The 14,317-nt window shown below is 58.3% G+C and overlaps 1 protein-coding gene across 5 annotated transcripts; it reads left to right on the forward strand.

Moving 5' to 3' along the window:
- Nucleotides 1–349: 349 nt before the first annotated feature.
- On the forward strand, nucleotides 350–6,952 carry GLYCTK (glycerate kinase). Of its 5 annotated transcripts, none has more exons than XM_061195417.1 (5): nucleotides 350–387; nucleotides 3,062–3,477; nucleotides 3,709–3,860; nucleotides 4,450–4,625; nucleotides 4,888–6,952. In XM_061195417.1, the coding sequence occupies exons 2-5, from the start codon at nucleotides 3,101–3,103 to the stop codon at nucleotides 5,752–5,754; spliced, it is 1,572 nt and encodes a 523-aa protein (XP_061051400.1). In that variant the 5' UTR covers nucleotides 350–387; nucleotides 3,062–3,100; the 3' UTR covers nucleotides 5,755–6,952. The 5 variants fall into 5 exon arrangements, with proteins under 5 accessions (XP_061051400.1, XP_061051398.1, XP_061051399.1 ...); XM_061195415.1 differs by lacking the exon at nucleotides 350–387 and adding an exon at nucleotides 720–755; XM_061195416.1 differs by lacking the exon at nucleotides 350–387 and adding an exon at nucleotides 726–755 and having other exon boundaries at nucleotides 3,066–3,477.
- Nucleotides 6,953–14,317: the final 7,365 nt, after the last annotated feature.

Raw genomic sequence — 14,317 nt, forward strand, 5'->3', positions numbered from 1 at the left:
GGAGATGTGGCAGCTACTAAAAAGAGCAGGTGGGGGGAAATATGTTTTAAGACCTGTTGTGTTATTTGTGATCTTCCCAAGAAGACATCAGGAAAAACAATGTACCCTTCTGTGTCTTTGTGTCTGGTCAGGACTTGTCTTTTGAATGTGGGAAGGTATCAAGCCGGGCCCAGCATGAGAGCAGGGACAGTGTGGGAGGCCCAGGGTCCTTCGTGTTTACACGCACCTTGTGTGTTCGAGAATCACGGACTAGAACTTTCTTGCTGAGTCAGAGCTGTGATTTGGTCGCTCACGAGAGAAGGCGGGGAACACGAATGAATTGTGGAATTATAGCGATGAGGAGGGACGGGGATGACTTCATCTGGCCCCAGGAGGGGTGTGTTGTGGGTAAGTAGTGATTCTCAGCCTGTTTGCTTAGTCCAGTGCCTGGCACCTAACAGGAGGTTGGAATGTATCTGCGACTGGTTGAATCCTACAGAATAAAGAAGGGGACGGATTATAGAAATCGGCGATTATTATCCCATTGTAGAGATGAAGACACCAAGTCCTGAAGGTGACTCCAACCAGGCCTCTGGGCGGTCAGGGCAGAGTCAATGCCCTAATCGCCGTCCTAACTCCCGCTGCCCCCGGTCCCCGCTCCCCACGGCCTGCAGCCACAGGCGCCCCACCCACCCCATACTTCCGGATTCCGCTCCGCCCCCCCAAAGCACTTCCGGTCCCCGGGGCTGGAACACGCGGCACTGAACGGTGTTGCGGTAAGTCCGCGCAGCGAGGGCCCGCAGAACCAGTGGGCCCGGCAACATCGGGCCTAGGCGTCAGTGGGCCCTTATTTCTCGGACATTACACCGGACGTTACGCGGCCGCCATTTACCTCACGAAAGCCAGAGGCTCCACCTTGAGGGTGACGCCATTTCCGGGGCTGGGCGGGCAGGCGAAGGCCGGAAAGGGCTCCAGCGTTGCTTTGTGGCTGGGAGGAGTCAAGGAGGGTCCGCTCGGTATTTCCGGGTTTCTTGCTGGAGGGCCGGGGAGTTTAGGAGGGGCGGTGTCACAAGTAGACTTGCTGGATTTGGCAAAAAAAGAAATGCAGGGCGTCCAGTTAAACTTGAATTTTTAGATAGACAACAAATAATTTTTTAGTGTAGGTATGTCCCAAATATTGTACGGAACGTATTTACATTTAAAAAATTCCTAATTTATCTGAAATTCAAATTTAACTGGACGTCCGGTATTTTATCTGGCTACCTTACTCTTGGGCGCCCCCTGCCCTGGGCTCTAATATCCAGTGGCAAAGCTGGTATCCTCTAGGCCTGTATCCATCAGAGAAACAGGTAACAAATTTCGCCCAGACTGTCAAAATCAGCTATCGCTACCTAAGCCGCTTTCAGCGCCAATCCTAATGGACCAGCCTCACGAGCCCCCGGCAACAGCTGGGCCCATTTTGAGTCCCCGTGGCAGCGCCCCCTGTGTTCCCTTTCACAGCTGGAGTCAGGCGCGGTTTCTCTTCTCTTATGGGAAAGCTGAGCTCCATGTAGGCTCAGTGGCCAGAGGCTAGAAGTTGCCAGGTTTTTTGAGTGTGGGATAAAGTGATGTTTGGAGTCCAGATTTTCATTGTTAACAGTGGATAGCTTCAGAGAGCCCAGGGATGTCAAGGGGAGAGCATTAGTCTCATCTCACCTCTCATTTTGCTCATGAGACCCGGTGAGAGAAATGGAGCTGTCCCTGTGGTAGAGCTGGAGCCTGATTCCCAGCCTCCTTCCCCTGCTCTGTCCACACTTGCTGCTGCAGTCAGCTGGCAGCATTTATGGTGGGCATTTACTAAAGTAACGCCTTTTTACAGATGAGCTCTTTGGGGCTTTATTGTCCCTAAACTCCACTACAGCCTCTTGACCTTCACCTTAAAGCTTTTTTAGCCTTTACTGTGCCCAGTGGGGAAAATGACTATTTGGCCTCAGCTGGGGAAGCCTGCCCTTTGCCTACTCCAGCCATGCTGCTCTCACCCCTGTGGGTGGTGTGACCCAAGACTTGTTATGTCAGAGCCAAAGGCATGTTCTTGGCATGGGTGGGTCTGACCATGTAGGTGGAAGGGCATCCTTTTCTGTCTTGCAGATTGGGCCCAATGGTACATGGGGTCATGTGGCATCTAAGGACTTCTTCAAGGTTCTACTAGAGCCAGGCTTTGCTGCCACTTCTGATTTGAACCTGAACCTGTTGCTGGACTGACCCTGAGTGCTGGGATTCTTCGGGCTGTGTGCCCCGAGGATGTGCCTGGACCTGCCTGTCGGTGTCCCAGCAAACCTAGAGCCTCCCTACACAGACCTAGCCTTTCCAGGCTCCTCAGCCCAGACCCATGAGCTAATGAAATAGAGCAGGCTGTGCGCTCTAGAGCCCGAGAGCCACAACTACTGAAGCCCGCGTGCCTAGAGCTCGTGCTCCGCAACAAGAGAAGCCACTGCAATGAGAAGCCCGCGCACCCCAACAAAGAGTAGCCCCCGCTCGCAGCAACAAAGACCCAACACAGCCAAAAGTAAAATAAAAAAAAAAAAAAAAAAAAGAGCAGGCTGGAGGTCACTGGGCTCAAGGTCAGTTGGTGGGACAGCCAGCAGCTTTGTAGCAACAGAAGTGGTAAAGAGGCAAGGAAGGAGTGCCAGAAAGGGGCGTTGCCCCGGGCAAGGCTCAGAAGTGCAGGGGGTGGAAAAGGGGTGGGGTGGGAGCCCACTGATAGTAATTTCTTCTTCTGTGAATGATTAACTCTCAGCTGAAGGGGGTGATCTAGGAGGAGGGCTCAGCTAACAGGACCTCTGGACTCTGGGCAGAGTGTCCAGAGGGCTGGCGTGTGGCCTGTGGAAGAGGAGGACATGGTTGGGTGGCAGGCCTGAGCTCAGAAGACTGGAGTGAGATCAGGCAGCTGTGGGCCTTAGGAAATCTCCTTGGACTGGCAGATGGCCCATTCTTGCAGCAGCAGCTGTGGGGTCCACTGGCCCTGAGCCCTCAGAGCTGTGGCTGTGGGGAGCCTCCTGTCTCTGGCCTTGCAACGGTCTAACTAGTGCTTTCTTCCTCCTAGGCAGCCATGGATGCCAGGTGGTGCTGAGAGCAGTGGGGCATGGCTGCAGCCCTGCAGGTCCTGCGTCACTTGGCCCGAGCCCCCTTGAGCCCACTCCTCTGGGGGGGCCCATTGGCCCGGCTGGCCAGTAGCATGGCCCTGGCAGAGCAGGCACGGCAGCTGTTTGAGAGCACTGTGGGTGCCGTGCTGCCGGGCCCCATGCTGCAGCGGGCACTGTCTTTGGACCCTGATAGCGGGCAGCTGAAGGTGCGGGACCGGAGCTTTCAGCTGCAGCAAAACCTCTACCTGGTGGGCTTTGGCAAGGCTGTGCTGGGCATGGCAACTGCAGCTGAGGAGCTACTGGGCCAGCATCTTGTGCAGGGCGTGATCAGCGTTCCCAAGGGGATCCGTGCTGCCATGGAGAGTGCTGGCAAGCAGTAAGGAGCCTTGGGGGGCTGCTCCTATCTGGAGGGGAACCTGGGCCCAGACTCAGGCTGGATCGGGGCTTCCTACCTTCACCAGCTTCCATTTTCTTCTGGGACTGGCCTGGCTCCAGGGTGGGTGTCAGTGGGTGTCCTTTTTAATGTCCCCTTCACCTGTACATCTGGGAAATCAGGTGGGAAGAGGAGCCCACCCCATATCTTGCTCTCCGTTCTCTCTTCCCTGAGGGAGATGCTGTTGAAGCCACATAGCCGTGTCCAGGTATTCGAGGGCGCGGAGAACAACCTGCCGGACCGAGATGCCCTGCGGGCTGCTCTGGCCATCCGGCAGCTGGCTGAAGGCCTCACAGCTGATGACCTGCTGCTCGTGCTCATCTCAGGTGTGGGTGCCAGATTGGCTCAGGACAGTGTGTTGATGGGGGGTGGGGGTTTCCAAATATCAGGCCTGCAAGAAGCTGTTGGTCTGAGTTCTCAAGGTCACAGGACAAGGGAGCAGTAAAGAGCCTGGATGGCTGACTCCTTGGTGGCCTCCTGTGAGCTGTGGGGTCCTCCCCTTGACTGACCTTGTTGGATAACCATGAGAGGGCACCTCACTTAGGCCTTGCAAGGGAAATGTCTCTGTTGCTGCTGTCTGTACCGTTGTCACCTGGGGCTAGAACCCTGGTTTCTAGCTCCCTCAGAGTCTCCACCCTCGTTCTCTGCTATCTCCTCTAGGTCTGCTGCCTTCTCCAAGCTGTTAAGGAATAGTTCTTCCAGTGTCTGCTGGGACCTGGGCTACCCCAAAGCAGGGTTCAACCTGTGTGTGGTGACTGTGCAACCATTCACTATATGTCCACACGGGGGCACCCTAACGCCTCTTTCTAGCCTCCCCTTTTCTAGCCTAACATGAGCACTGACTGCCTGCTCCCCCGGTGGGGAAGTCCCTTTGTCATCCATCCCTTCTGCCCCGCGTCTTCGTTGTCTCTGCAGGTGGGGGCTCGGCCCTGCTGCCCGCCCCCATCCCACCTGTTACACTGGAGGAGAAGCAGACACTCACCAAGCTGCTGGCAGCCCGTGGAGCCACCATCCAGGAGCTGAACACCATCCGGAAGGCCCTGTCCCAGCTCAAGGGTGGGGGGCTGGCTCAGGCCGCCTACCCTGCCCAGGTGCGTGGGTCTCTTCTTCCCCAGGCAGCCCTGGGCTGGTGGAGCCAGGCTGACATGTGCCAGGGAGATGAAGGGCAGAGGCCTGGTACAGGAGTCCACGGGGCTAGGTGTTTTGCACACCCACTTGAGAGGGGTTAGAAGGGGGTGAGGAAGTGCACTGGGTGGTGTGAGGACGTGTGGATAGGTGGAGGCAGTTTATCCTCACGGGCCCTGGGGCAAGGACCAGGTGGGACTGAGCCTTGCCTCTGCGACCCCTCCCCAGGTGGTGAGCCTGATTCTGTCAGACGTGGTGGGGGACCCTGTGGAGGTGATTGCCAGCGGCCCCACTGTGGCCAGCATCCACAGTGTGCAAGATTGCCTGCACATCCTCAATCGCTATGGCCTTCGTGCTGCCCTGCCACGTTCTGTGAAGACTGTGCTGGCTCGGGCTGACTCTGACCCCCATGGGCCACACACCTGTGGTCACGTCCTCAATGTGATCATTGGCTCCAATGCACTGGCACTGGCTGAGGCTCAGAAGCAGGCCGAGGCGCTGGGATACAGGGCTGTGGTGCTGAGCACAGCCATACAGGGAGATGTGAAAAGTGTAGCCCAGTTCTATGCGCTGCTGGCCCGAGTGGCTGGAGCCCGCCTCACCATGCCTGGGGCTGGAGCCTCTGTGGAGGAGGATGAACAACTCTATGAACTGGCGGCTGAGCTCCAGCTCCCAGACCTGCAGCTGAAGGAGGCTCTGGGGGCCGTGGTGGGCACTCGGGGCCCGGTCTGCTTGCTGGCTGGTGGTGAGCCCACAGTGCAGTTGCAGGGCTCAGGCAAGGGTGGCCGGAACCAGGAACTGGCCCTGCGTGTTGGAGCAGAGCTGGGACGGTGGCCATTGGGGCCTATTGACGTGCTGTTTTTGAGCGGTGGCACTGATGGGCAGGATGGGCACACAGAGGCAGCCGGGGCCTGGGTCAGGCCTGAGCTTATCAGCCAGGCCGCTGCCCAGGGTCTGGACGTGGCTGCCTTCCTAGCCCACAATGACTCACATACCTTCTTCTGCCGCTTCCAGGGTGGGGCACACCTGCTGCACACGGGGCTGACTGGCACCAATGTCATGGACGCCCACCTCCTGTTCCTGCAGCCGCGGTGATATTGTAGGTCACGTTTTGGGAACCTAGAGGAGGCCTGCAGGGCAGCGTCCTGGAGAAGACCAGGTTTGGTCCCCAGGGCCTTACTAGGCATTAGGGCCTCTCCTCTCCTTGGCCCTAGCTACATGGTTGGCCCTCACACCTCCAAACCAGGGCCTCTGCTTTGTGTCCAACTCCCCAACCAGACAGGCAGATGGGGGTTCTCTTCCACCCCTACTTTCAGCCATGGCAGCGGGTACCCCTGAGGACCAGGACGAGCCCCTAGGCCAATTTGCTGCTCCCAGTGTTTTCCCCCAGGCAGCCCCTCTGCTCAGCTCCTGAGCCTGTTTCTTCTGTGGGGTGAAACAGGAAGGACTGAAAATAAAAAGGACCGCACTATGGGTTCTCAGTGCTTCTTCCCTTACAGCAAAGGTTAGCGGGGAGCTGCCGGGAAGGGGAATGGTGTTGGGCAGCAGCCCCTGTGCCAGGGCCCTGCAGGAGTTCTCCGTACCCATCTCTGCAGGGCACTTGCTTCACTTAAACAGGAGCTTGGGAGGGTTGAGCGTGGCTCCCAACACGCTCGATGTGGGTGAGCAGAGACCCCAGGGAGGACAGGCCTAAGAACTTTAGTCTCTGAGGTCTGGGAGGGACTGGCCACTCATTCAACTGTCACTCTCCCCTGTGGCATCCCTGCTGAGGTCTCTCCACCCTGTGATGTGTGCCTCGCTGGGCACATGCTTACTGCCTGCCACCAAGGACTTCCCTCCCTTCTGTCTTTGGACAGCCCTTAGACAGACTGTACTTTCTTTGGTTGATAAACCCCTGTTTATCCAGGGGTTACCCCCAGCCACACAGGACACTGGGTGTTGTTTCCTTGTGCCAGACCCATTTTCCCAGGCTGACCCACTCCCTGCCCCCAGATCCTTTAGCTGTTCCTCTGGGAACACAGTCCAGTTCCTGGTGCCAGCCTGCAGTGGGGGTCTCCAGTGCTGGGATGGTGGGTCAGAGCAGTGGTGGGGTCCAGCAGCCCCTCTCCCCTTCTCCTGTCACGGCTGGCTGGGAAGAGGCCAGTGGGGAGGGGAGCAATAGAGGAAGGGCTTCCTTAGCCAGGCTAGCAGACTGCACTGGGAGAAGGTGGGGCCGCTGTCCTGGCTCTCCTTGGGCCCCCTTGTTCAGTGTTCGAGCCCTCCGCTGGCTGCCCCCGCCGTGCGCCACGGCTCCAATCCCTATATGAGTGAGCAGTAGAATCACATAGGAATAAAAAGCCATAGAGAACAGCGAGGCCTGGGGCTGTTCCTGCTGGCCCCCTTCTCCACCCGAGCCGTGCCCTCCTCTCTGAGGGTGTGAGGGGCTCTGGGCCAGGGCTGGCGTGCCCTGCTCCTGGGAAGAGCCTCCCTTCTCTACTTGGGCTCTAGACGGTGCAGCTTGCAGATGGTTCCTGGTGGGCTGGGGATGGGGAGGGGGGTGAGCAGGTGAGCTGGGTTCTGGGGTCCAGGGAGATTTAAGGGAGAGGGGAATTCACACCCCTTTGTGATGCAGGGGCTCCATTTCCTTCTGTCCTGGTGGGAGGTTTCTTCCGGCAGGGGTGGGGGTGTAATAGTCTTAGGGGCTACTGTCCCCACATGGCTGTGCCTGTGCCCCGGTGCTCCTCTGGTACCCTCTAGATATGCCCTGTCCCCGCTTCAGTCCTTGCCCTCGGGGGCATGAGGATTAGCACTGGGTGTCAAGTTCCCAGCAACAGCAGGATAAGAGGGTTGGGGCTGTGGCAGAGGGCCTGTCTGCCATGTCCCCAGCATGTGCATGCATGTGTGTGGTGGCATGTGAGCACGCAGGTGTTGGTGTTGGCATCGCAGGAGGGGGAACGCATCAGTGTGTGTACACGGAGATCCTCAGTGCGGGCTGTGCTGTGCTGCTTCCTGTGCGCATAGCTGCTTACACACCTGCTGAGGGGTGAGTGAGAGTGGGGTCTTGCTAGAGTCTCCCCCTGGCCACCTTGGCCCCTGCCATGGGCCTGTGTTTGTGGGGGCTGGAGGCCAGAGGCTGGATTGGGCCTAACCCATTAGATTTGCCCATTTGGTAACCCCAAGATGAGAAAGGATATATTTGGCTGCAATCTAGATGAAAATATGAGATAAAGCCTACATGGTGAGTGTTCTGTAGGACTTATTATTTGCTCCATAAATGTCAATTATGGGTCATAATAACTGTTCCCGTCCTGTGGCTCTTGGCTTCCGTCTGTCCCCACTTGGGTTCCTGCTGCCCTCGTTCCCACCTCATCTCCATCCCCAGCAGCTTCCATTCTCTACACTTGGCATGAACTGAGAGCAGCTGGGCAATGGGCCTGGCCAGCCTTTAGGTGTCTGCCAATCCAAATCCATTTGTTTTATAGCTGGTGAAACAGAGAGGGAAGGTGGCTTGTCTGGGGCTGCACAGCAAGTCTGCCACAGAACCAGAATGAGAGCCTGGTTGGGACATGCTTGACTATCCTTTGCCTACCCTCTGGGGCTTAGAGACCCTGGGGCCTGTCGAGGGCTCAGCCAGAGCCAGAGATCCACTCCTGCTTCCCTGCTGCCCTGCCAAGGGCTTGGGGATGGTGACATGACCATGGCTGGTCTCTTGAGGGATCCTTAGAACAGATTTGTCAGTCCCTCTTGGCTTAGATTTCACAGCTCCATTGTGTGTGTGATTTGGCAAAAAGCCACATGCGGTGGGTTTCCACACAAAGGTGTGTGCCTGCATCTGTATGCACATCTGTGTGTGTGCTCGGAGACGTGTAGGCGTGTGTGTCCAGTTCAACCCACAGTCACTGAGTGGGCCTCAGAGCCATGCTCTGAGTTGGGTGGGGGACACACACAGTTTGGTGTGGTTAGAATGTTGGGGAGACGGTGATGCAAGTTCAGCAAGGGGGCCATAAAGGCTGGCAGAGGCCAATTGGCAAAAGGCCTCGTGTGCCTGGCTGAAGGGGTTGCACTTCACACTGACAGTGGTGGCAGGCCCCACAAGGAGTTTTGGCAAGGAGTGATGCCAGGAGGCTGTCTTAGGACTTTGATGCTGAGGCCATCCTTACCATGGGGGTGGGGGGGTGGGTGGAAGAGGTGCGGCATGTAGGAGAGAGGTGCATCACCAGGCCCGGGAACCCCCTCCCACCTCCTCCCTGCCCGCTCCTCTGTAGCCTCATTCCGGCAGCCTTCAGCCAGCCCAGGCAACCCTTTGGATGCCCACTTTGGAACCAAGGTTGGAAGCCCTGGCTCAAACACCCCTGGGAGTAACCTAGCTCCTCTGTTGCTGGGAATGCCATCAGGGCATGAGGTTTTGTGGGGCAGAGAGCCTGGGCAGCGAGTGGACTTTGGTGAGCATAGGCACCCCACTGCATATGGGGTCTCACCAAGGTGGCAGTTAAAAGACCTGGAAGGAGCACTGGAGTGGGAGTCGGGTCCTAGGTCCTTATCTTGGCCATGCCAGCCTCTTTTCTCCAGGCCTTGGTTTTCCCCTCTGTTTAATGGGGACAACATCCTTATCCTGCTTACCTCTCTGGGGAGGTGTCGGCAGCAGATGGATGTAGGTAGGAAAGCTCTGTGGAAGGGGGTCAGGTACAGGGGGAGAGAAGGGAGAGGTATTGGCCTCTTCCAAGGAGAAGCTCAGGGAGTTCTTGGCTTAGGGAGGCCCCTTCTTCCAGGCAGGGTCGGGGTTGAGCCGGCGTGGTCTTGGTGCTCACTGACTGAGGCCGAGCGAGTGACTACTGCCCTCTGGCACTGGACTGGCACTGGCAGGGTGTGGTATTTGAGTCTTTAATGGCTGCTGGGGTGCACAGTGCCATGGGAGATCACAGAGCCAGTGGGGGGGATCAGCTGGAGCTAGAGTAAGCTGACTCAGCCTGCGAGAGAGCCCCTCAGGGCTTAGAAAAACAGGTGGGGCAGCCTGATCCCTCTGGGCCTGGATCACGTGTGAGGGAGACCTGATGAGGCCCAGGCTGCATGGGGGAGAACTGGCTTGACCCCAGGCCAGGAGTCCCTAGCTGGGTGAGAGGAATCCGGTGTGCTAGGGGAGGACAGGGGTTGAGTAGGGGCGGGGGGAGCACTGACACACCCTGAGTGGTGGGGAAGCCAGTGGCCTAGGTGGGCTGTCGCTTGAGAGATAGGGCCACAGAGCTGGGGTGAGCTCTGCCCAGGCTGGGAGGGTTGGCCTTTCTCCCTGAGACGGGGATGTCTGACGGTCAACCCCTCCCTAGGCAACCAGAAGGCCAGTCGTGAAGCTTTGCTGTCCCGCTTCCCTGGCTCAGGCTGCCCTGTTTTGGAGAGGCTGTGTGGGGTGGGCTTGGGGCCCTGGGGCCCCCAGCTCTGATGCCCCCTCTCTCTACAGGTTGCTCTGTCTGGGAGGGGCTGTTGCCAGCTCAGATAAGGAGGCTCTGTCCAGGGAGAGTTGGCTCCCAGAAACAAGTGCCCCATCTACCCAGTCCTAGCGGGAAAAATGCCCCTCACAGCTCTGCCTCATGGGATCACTACCCACCATGATCTTGTCCACTGCTGGCTCCTGGGGGTTCAAGGAGCTGTAGGATCTGGCCCTGCCCTAGCCAGATAGCCAGGGTCTGGCCCCCAAGATGCACCCCAGTGGGAATCCCCTCACCCTTTCCCTCACATTCCTGGCCTTTCCTGCCCCTCTGGCAGCCTGCAGAACCTCCCTGCTCGCCTCTCTGGGGAAGTGTGAGAGGCACCCTCTGTCCCCATCCAGCCCTGTCTCTCTATCCCCAGCTCCAGCTGAGAAGGGGGTGGGGCCCATGGCACTGGCTCCTGCCCCTTCCATCCACTCCTACCCAGCGTCAGGGTCTCCGGATCACTGTGTAGCCCTGGGTCATATCCAGTACTCACACTTACAGCCTTACTCAAGAGCCAGGGCTCCGTTTCCACCTGTTCTCTCCCAGCTGCCCACCACCCCCATCAAGGCATTCCTCCCTGTCCTGCTCAGTTCACCCCAGGAAGCTGACCGCAGGAACATGTGAGCTTGGACCTGAATCCCTATTGATTGCAACTCTGGGTAGAGCTGTCCTGGGGACCCCATCTTGGGGGAGCTGGTCAGAGACCCATAGGGCAGGGAGAAGTGCCCCTCCTCCATGTGGCTCTCTGGGTCTGGTGGTCAGTAGCTTGGGGTGAAAGCAGCCAGCCTGTAGCATGGGGCAGAGCTCTCCTTCGCCCACACCCCCCACCTGGGCAATGGGAGTGGTCTAGCACATACCTGACCAGCAACCACAGCCCCCCAGGAATGGACACTTGTAGGGGTCACAGCCCCACGGACAGCTTCGCTGCTGCCACCCGGCAACCTTGCAGCCGCAGCCCAGCCAGAGGCAGGGTCCTGAGCTCTGGACTCTAAGACTGAGCATACGTTCAGACCGTCAGGGATGGCTGTTCTGGGCAGCCCAGCCCCCCGCCCACCCAGTCGGGTACCCCCTGAGGGTCTCCCTCCGCCCAGGACCACCCACAGAAGCCAGGCACCAGGGCTGGGACAGAGCCTGCCAGCTCCTGACTAGCTTTGCCTGCCGTGGCCAACTGGCTGCCCCTCTGTCCTTGGCTCCGGCTAACCACCGGGGAATCTGAAGCTGGCACTCCGACTGCTGCTCCCACTGGTCTGGGCAGAGAAGCGGCGGGCTGGACTGCCCCGTCTCCCCACCCACCTGCCCCCAGAGCTCCGGCTGCCCGCGCCTGCCGGTGCCCGATCGCTCAGCTCACCTCGGCGGCGCTGTCTCCTCACCAGAGGCACTGCGGTGTGGGAACTGTCCCGAGGAGCCGGTTCTCAGCTGAAACAAAGAGGTGGGGGAGAGAGAGGGGGGCAGCAGGAGAGGGAGAGGGTGAGTGAGCAGGCGAAGGAGTGGAGACTGGAGGGGGAAGAGAGAAGGGAGAGGATGAGAGAAAAGAGGGGAGGGGAGGAGGCCTGACTTCCAGGGACTGAAGGGCCAAGGAAAGAGGGAAGAGGAAATGGGGAGGGGGCGGAGGAGGTGAGGGGGCCAGACCTAGAGAGGGGAGGTTGTTAGAGGGGCGGGACATGGGGCAAGTGAGGGGGGTGTGGGCAGGAGAGGGAGCGGTGGAGAGGAGGGCTGCAGGGGGTGGGCGGGCTGGGGGCTGGGCAGGGTGGGCAGGGAGGCCCCACCCCATCCCATGCCAGGCTCTGCTACTTGAGTGGGCAAAAGGCCACGAAGGGGAATGGGAGGGAGAGGCGAGCTGCCAGGCGAGGGGTAAGGCTCTGGGCTGTGGGCTGGCTAGGAGGACGGGCCAGGGACAAAGGCGGGAGAAGAACAAAGGTGTCCGAATGGAGGAACGGGCCCCTGCTGACCTCTGGGTGCCGCAGTCTGGAGCGTCCTGGACAGAGTCTCCTGAATGGAGGGCAGGTCCACTCTGGGGCGGTCCAGGCTCTGAAGTGTCAGCCTGAGGTCAAGGGGAGAGGGGATGGGCTGTGAAAGCGGGCAGGGGTCCCCTTCATTCTGCTGAGACTGACCACACATCGGGATGCCACTGTCACTGTGTCTTTGGGGGAGGGGATGGTTGATGGGGTCCAAAGCCTGGACTGAGAACTGGGTAGGGGAAGTCCCCTTTTAGGGAGGAGCATTTGGGGCCCCAAGGGAGGTGGGGAGGATGGTAGGCACAATGGGGAAGAATGAAGGGAGTGGGGAAGCAGGGGATAGGGAAGTTGGGAAGGAGGCTGCAGGGGGCGGGTCCAGAGCTGCAGCCCCTTAACAGGCCCATCTAAAGCAGAGGCCTCCTGCACATCCCACGATTCTTGGGCTGCCTAATGCAGACCTAATGAAGGATGGAATAATGAACCACTTCCTGCTGCTCCCTCCTGCTGCCAAGTGCTGCTGTGACAGGCAAGGGCACCAGGGAATTCTGCTTGGGCTTGGGCCGCTGGGGCACAAGTCTGTGTTAGTGCTGTGAGGGGCAGGGGAGGTAGGGTGGCCTTGATCAGAGCCATCCTATCCCTCTCTAGTCCCAGGCACAGCACCCCGGGCTGGTCCAGTCTCCTCCCATGCTCAGAGGCACAGGAGGCCCTCCTAAGCTTATGACCAAGGGAAGTTCCCCTTCTCATCCCACTGGAGACTCCTTATAGAAAGTCCAGCACACCAACATGCTTTGGAGAGCAGGAAGAGGGGAGGGAGCTGTGGGCTTGCCTAAAGCTGTGACAGGGAGAGGAGGAGTCAGCCTCCATCCCACCCTTCGTGGAAGGGTAAGAGCTAGATGCCCTTAGACTCTGCCTAGCCCAACTCCCTCCACCTCCTCAGGGAAGCCGTCCCAGCCCCACCAAGGAGGGCCACATCAACCTGGCTGCCACTGTTCCAGCTACCTCCTCTCGTAGCCTGGAATCCCATAAAAGGAAAGGACCTCCCTCCCTCCCTCCCTTCCTCCCTTCCTTCCTCACTTCCTCCCTTCCTTCCTTCCTCCCTCCCTTCCTCCCTTCCTTCCTTCCATTTACTACTAAATAAATGCAAATTTACAGAAGAATTGTCAATAAGAATAGTGTAAGACACCCATATACCCTCTAGCCATGTCGACTATTGTTAATATTTTTCCTCACTTGCTTTTCCTCACTTGCTTTCCCTCTCTATATATGTATTTGCTCTGTATGTGTGCATAGTTATATGTAATTTTTTTCCTGAGCCATTTGAGAGTAAGTTGCAGATGTCATGGATAAAAGGATGGTTTCTTATCTGTTTCTGTCCCCTGGAGCCAGTGTAGGGGAGCCCAGACCATGTTGTGCCGAATGAATGGGACCCGGGACAGGCAATGAATGAGTGCATATCATCTCTTGGGAGCATGAGGCCTGGGAGCTGGAGGGGCTTGGCCGAGGCTGCCTTGGGAGTTGGGCCTTTCCAGGGCTAGGCCCCACGTCCCTCTTGTTTTTTCTTTCCTCCATCCTGGGAGGCAGGGAGCCATTGCCCACCAAAGTGAGCATGTGGTGTTTGTAGGGTGTAGAGCTGCAGCATATGTCTACGGAGGTGGCAGCAGGCGGGTGGGGTGGAGCTGGGAGAACAGGGATGCCCACACTGAGGCACCTGGGCACACTCGCCAGACTGGGCACTGCCTGGCTCTGTTGGGTTTGAGAAGACCCAGCTCTTGGAGGCCCCAGCTGCAGTGCTGAGGCCTCAAACTCTTGCCTTTGGGACGCACCCCACAGCCTCATGAGAGACAGGACAGGGATGGGGGCCCTCGCTTGACAGCTGGTCCATGGTGATAGGCTTAGGGAGGGCAGGATGAGGGCTCTGGTCATTCTGGACACAACTGTCCCTGACACAGGGCTGGCATTCCTTCTGTGTCCCTCAGTACCCCCAAATGGGTTGGAGTCCCATCTGGGGGCCGTCCTCCAGATGGCTGCTCTCTTCTCTCTCCTAACCCCAACCTGAAGGTTATGGTTAAAAAGTTTGGCATTAAAAAAAAAAATCACACCTTGAAAGATGATCTGATCTCTGAGGCCCTGATTTCCTGTCTCACAGTTGAGGTCCTCCTCCTCCAGGAAGCCTTCCTGACTTCCTCAGGCTGTCTTCCACCTCACATGCCAGCTCTGTTTATTCCTTTGCTGGCTCACACTGGTGCTGTCCCCAGGGCC

This window comes from Eubalaena glacialis, chromosome 7 (assembly GCF_028564815.1).
Source record: "Eubalaena glacialis isolate mEubGla1 chromosome 7, mEubGla1.1.hap2.+ XY, whole genome shotgun sequence".
NCBI lineage: Eukaryota > Metazoa > Chordata > Mammalia > Artiodactyla > Balaenidae > Eubalaena > Eubalaena glacialis.

What these genes read in the sequence shown, in the direction of transcription:
- GLYCTK (XM_061195417.1), top strand. Translation starts at nt 3,101, where the DNA reads ATGGCTGCAGCCCTGCAGGTCCTGCGTCACTTGGCCCGAGCCCCCTTG. An exon ending in ATGGAGAGTGCTGGCAAGCA is followed by an intron (nt 3,478 to 3,708) that starts GTAAGGAGCCTT and finishes CTCTTCCCTGAG; the next exon opens with GGAGATGCTGTTGAAGCCAC. An exon ending in AGGCCGCCTACCCTGCCCAG is followed by an intron (nt 4,626 to 4,887) that starts GTGCGTGGGTCT and finishes ACCCCTCCCCAG; the next exon opens with GTGGTGAGCCTGATTCTGTC.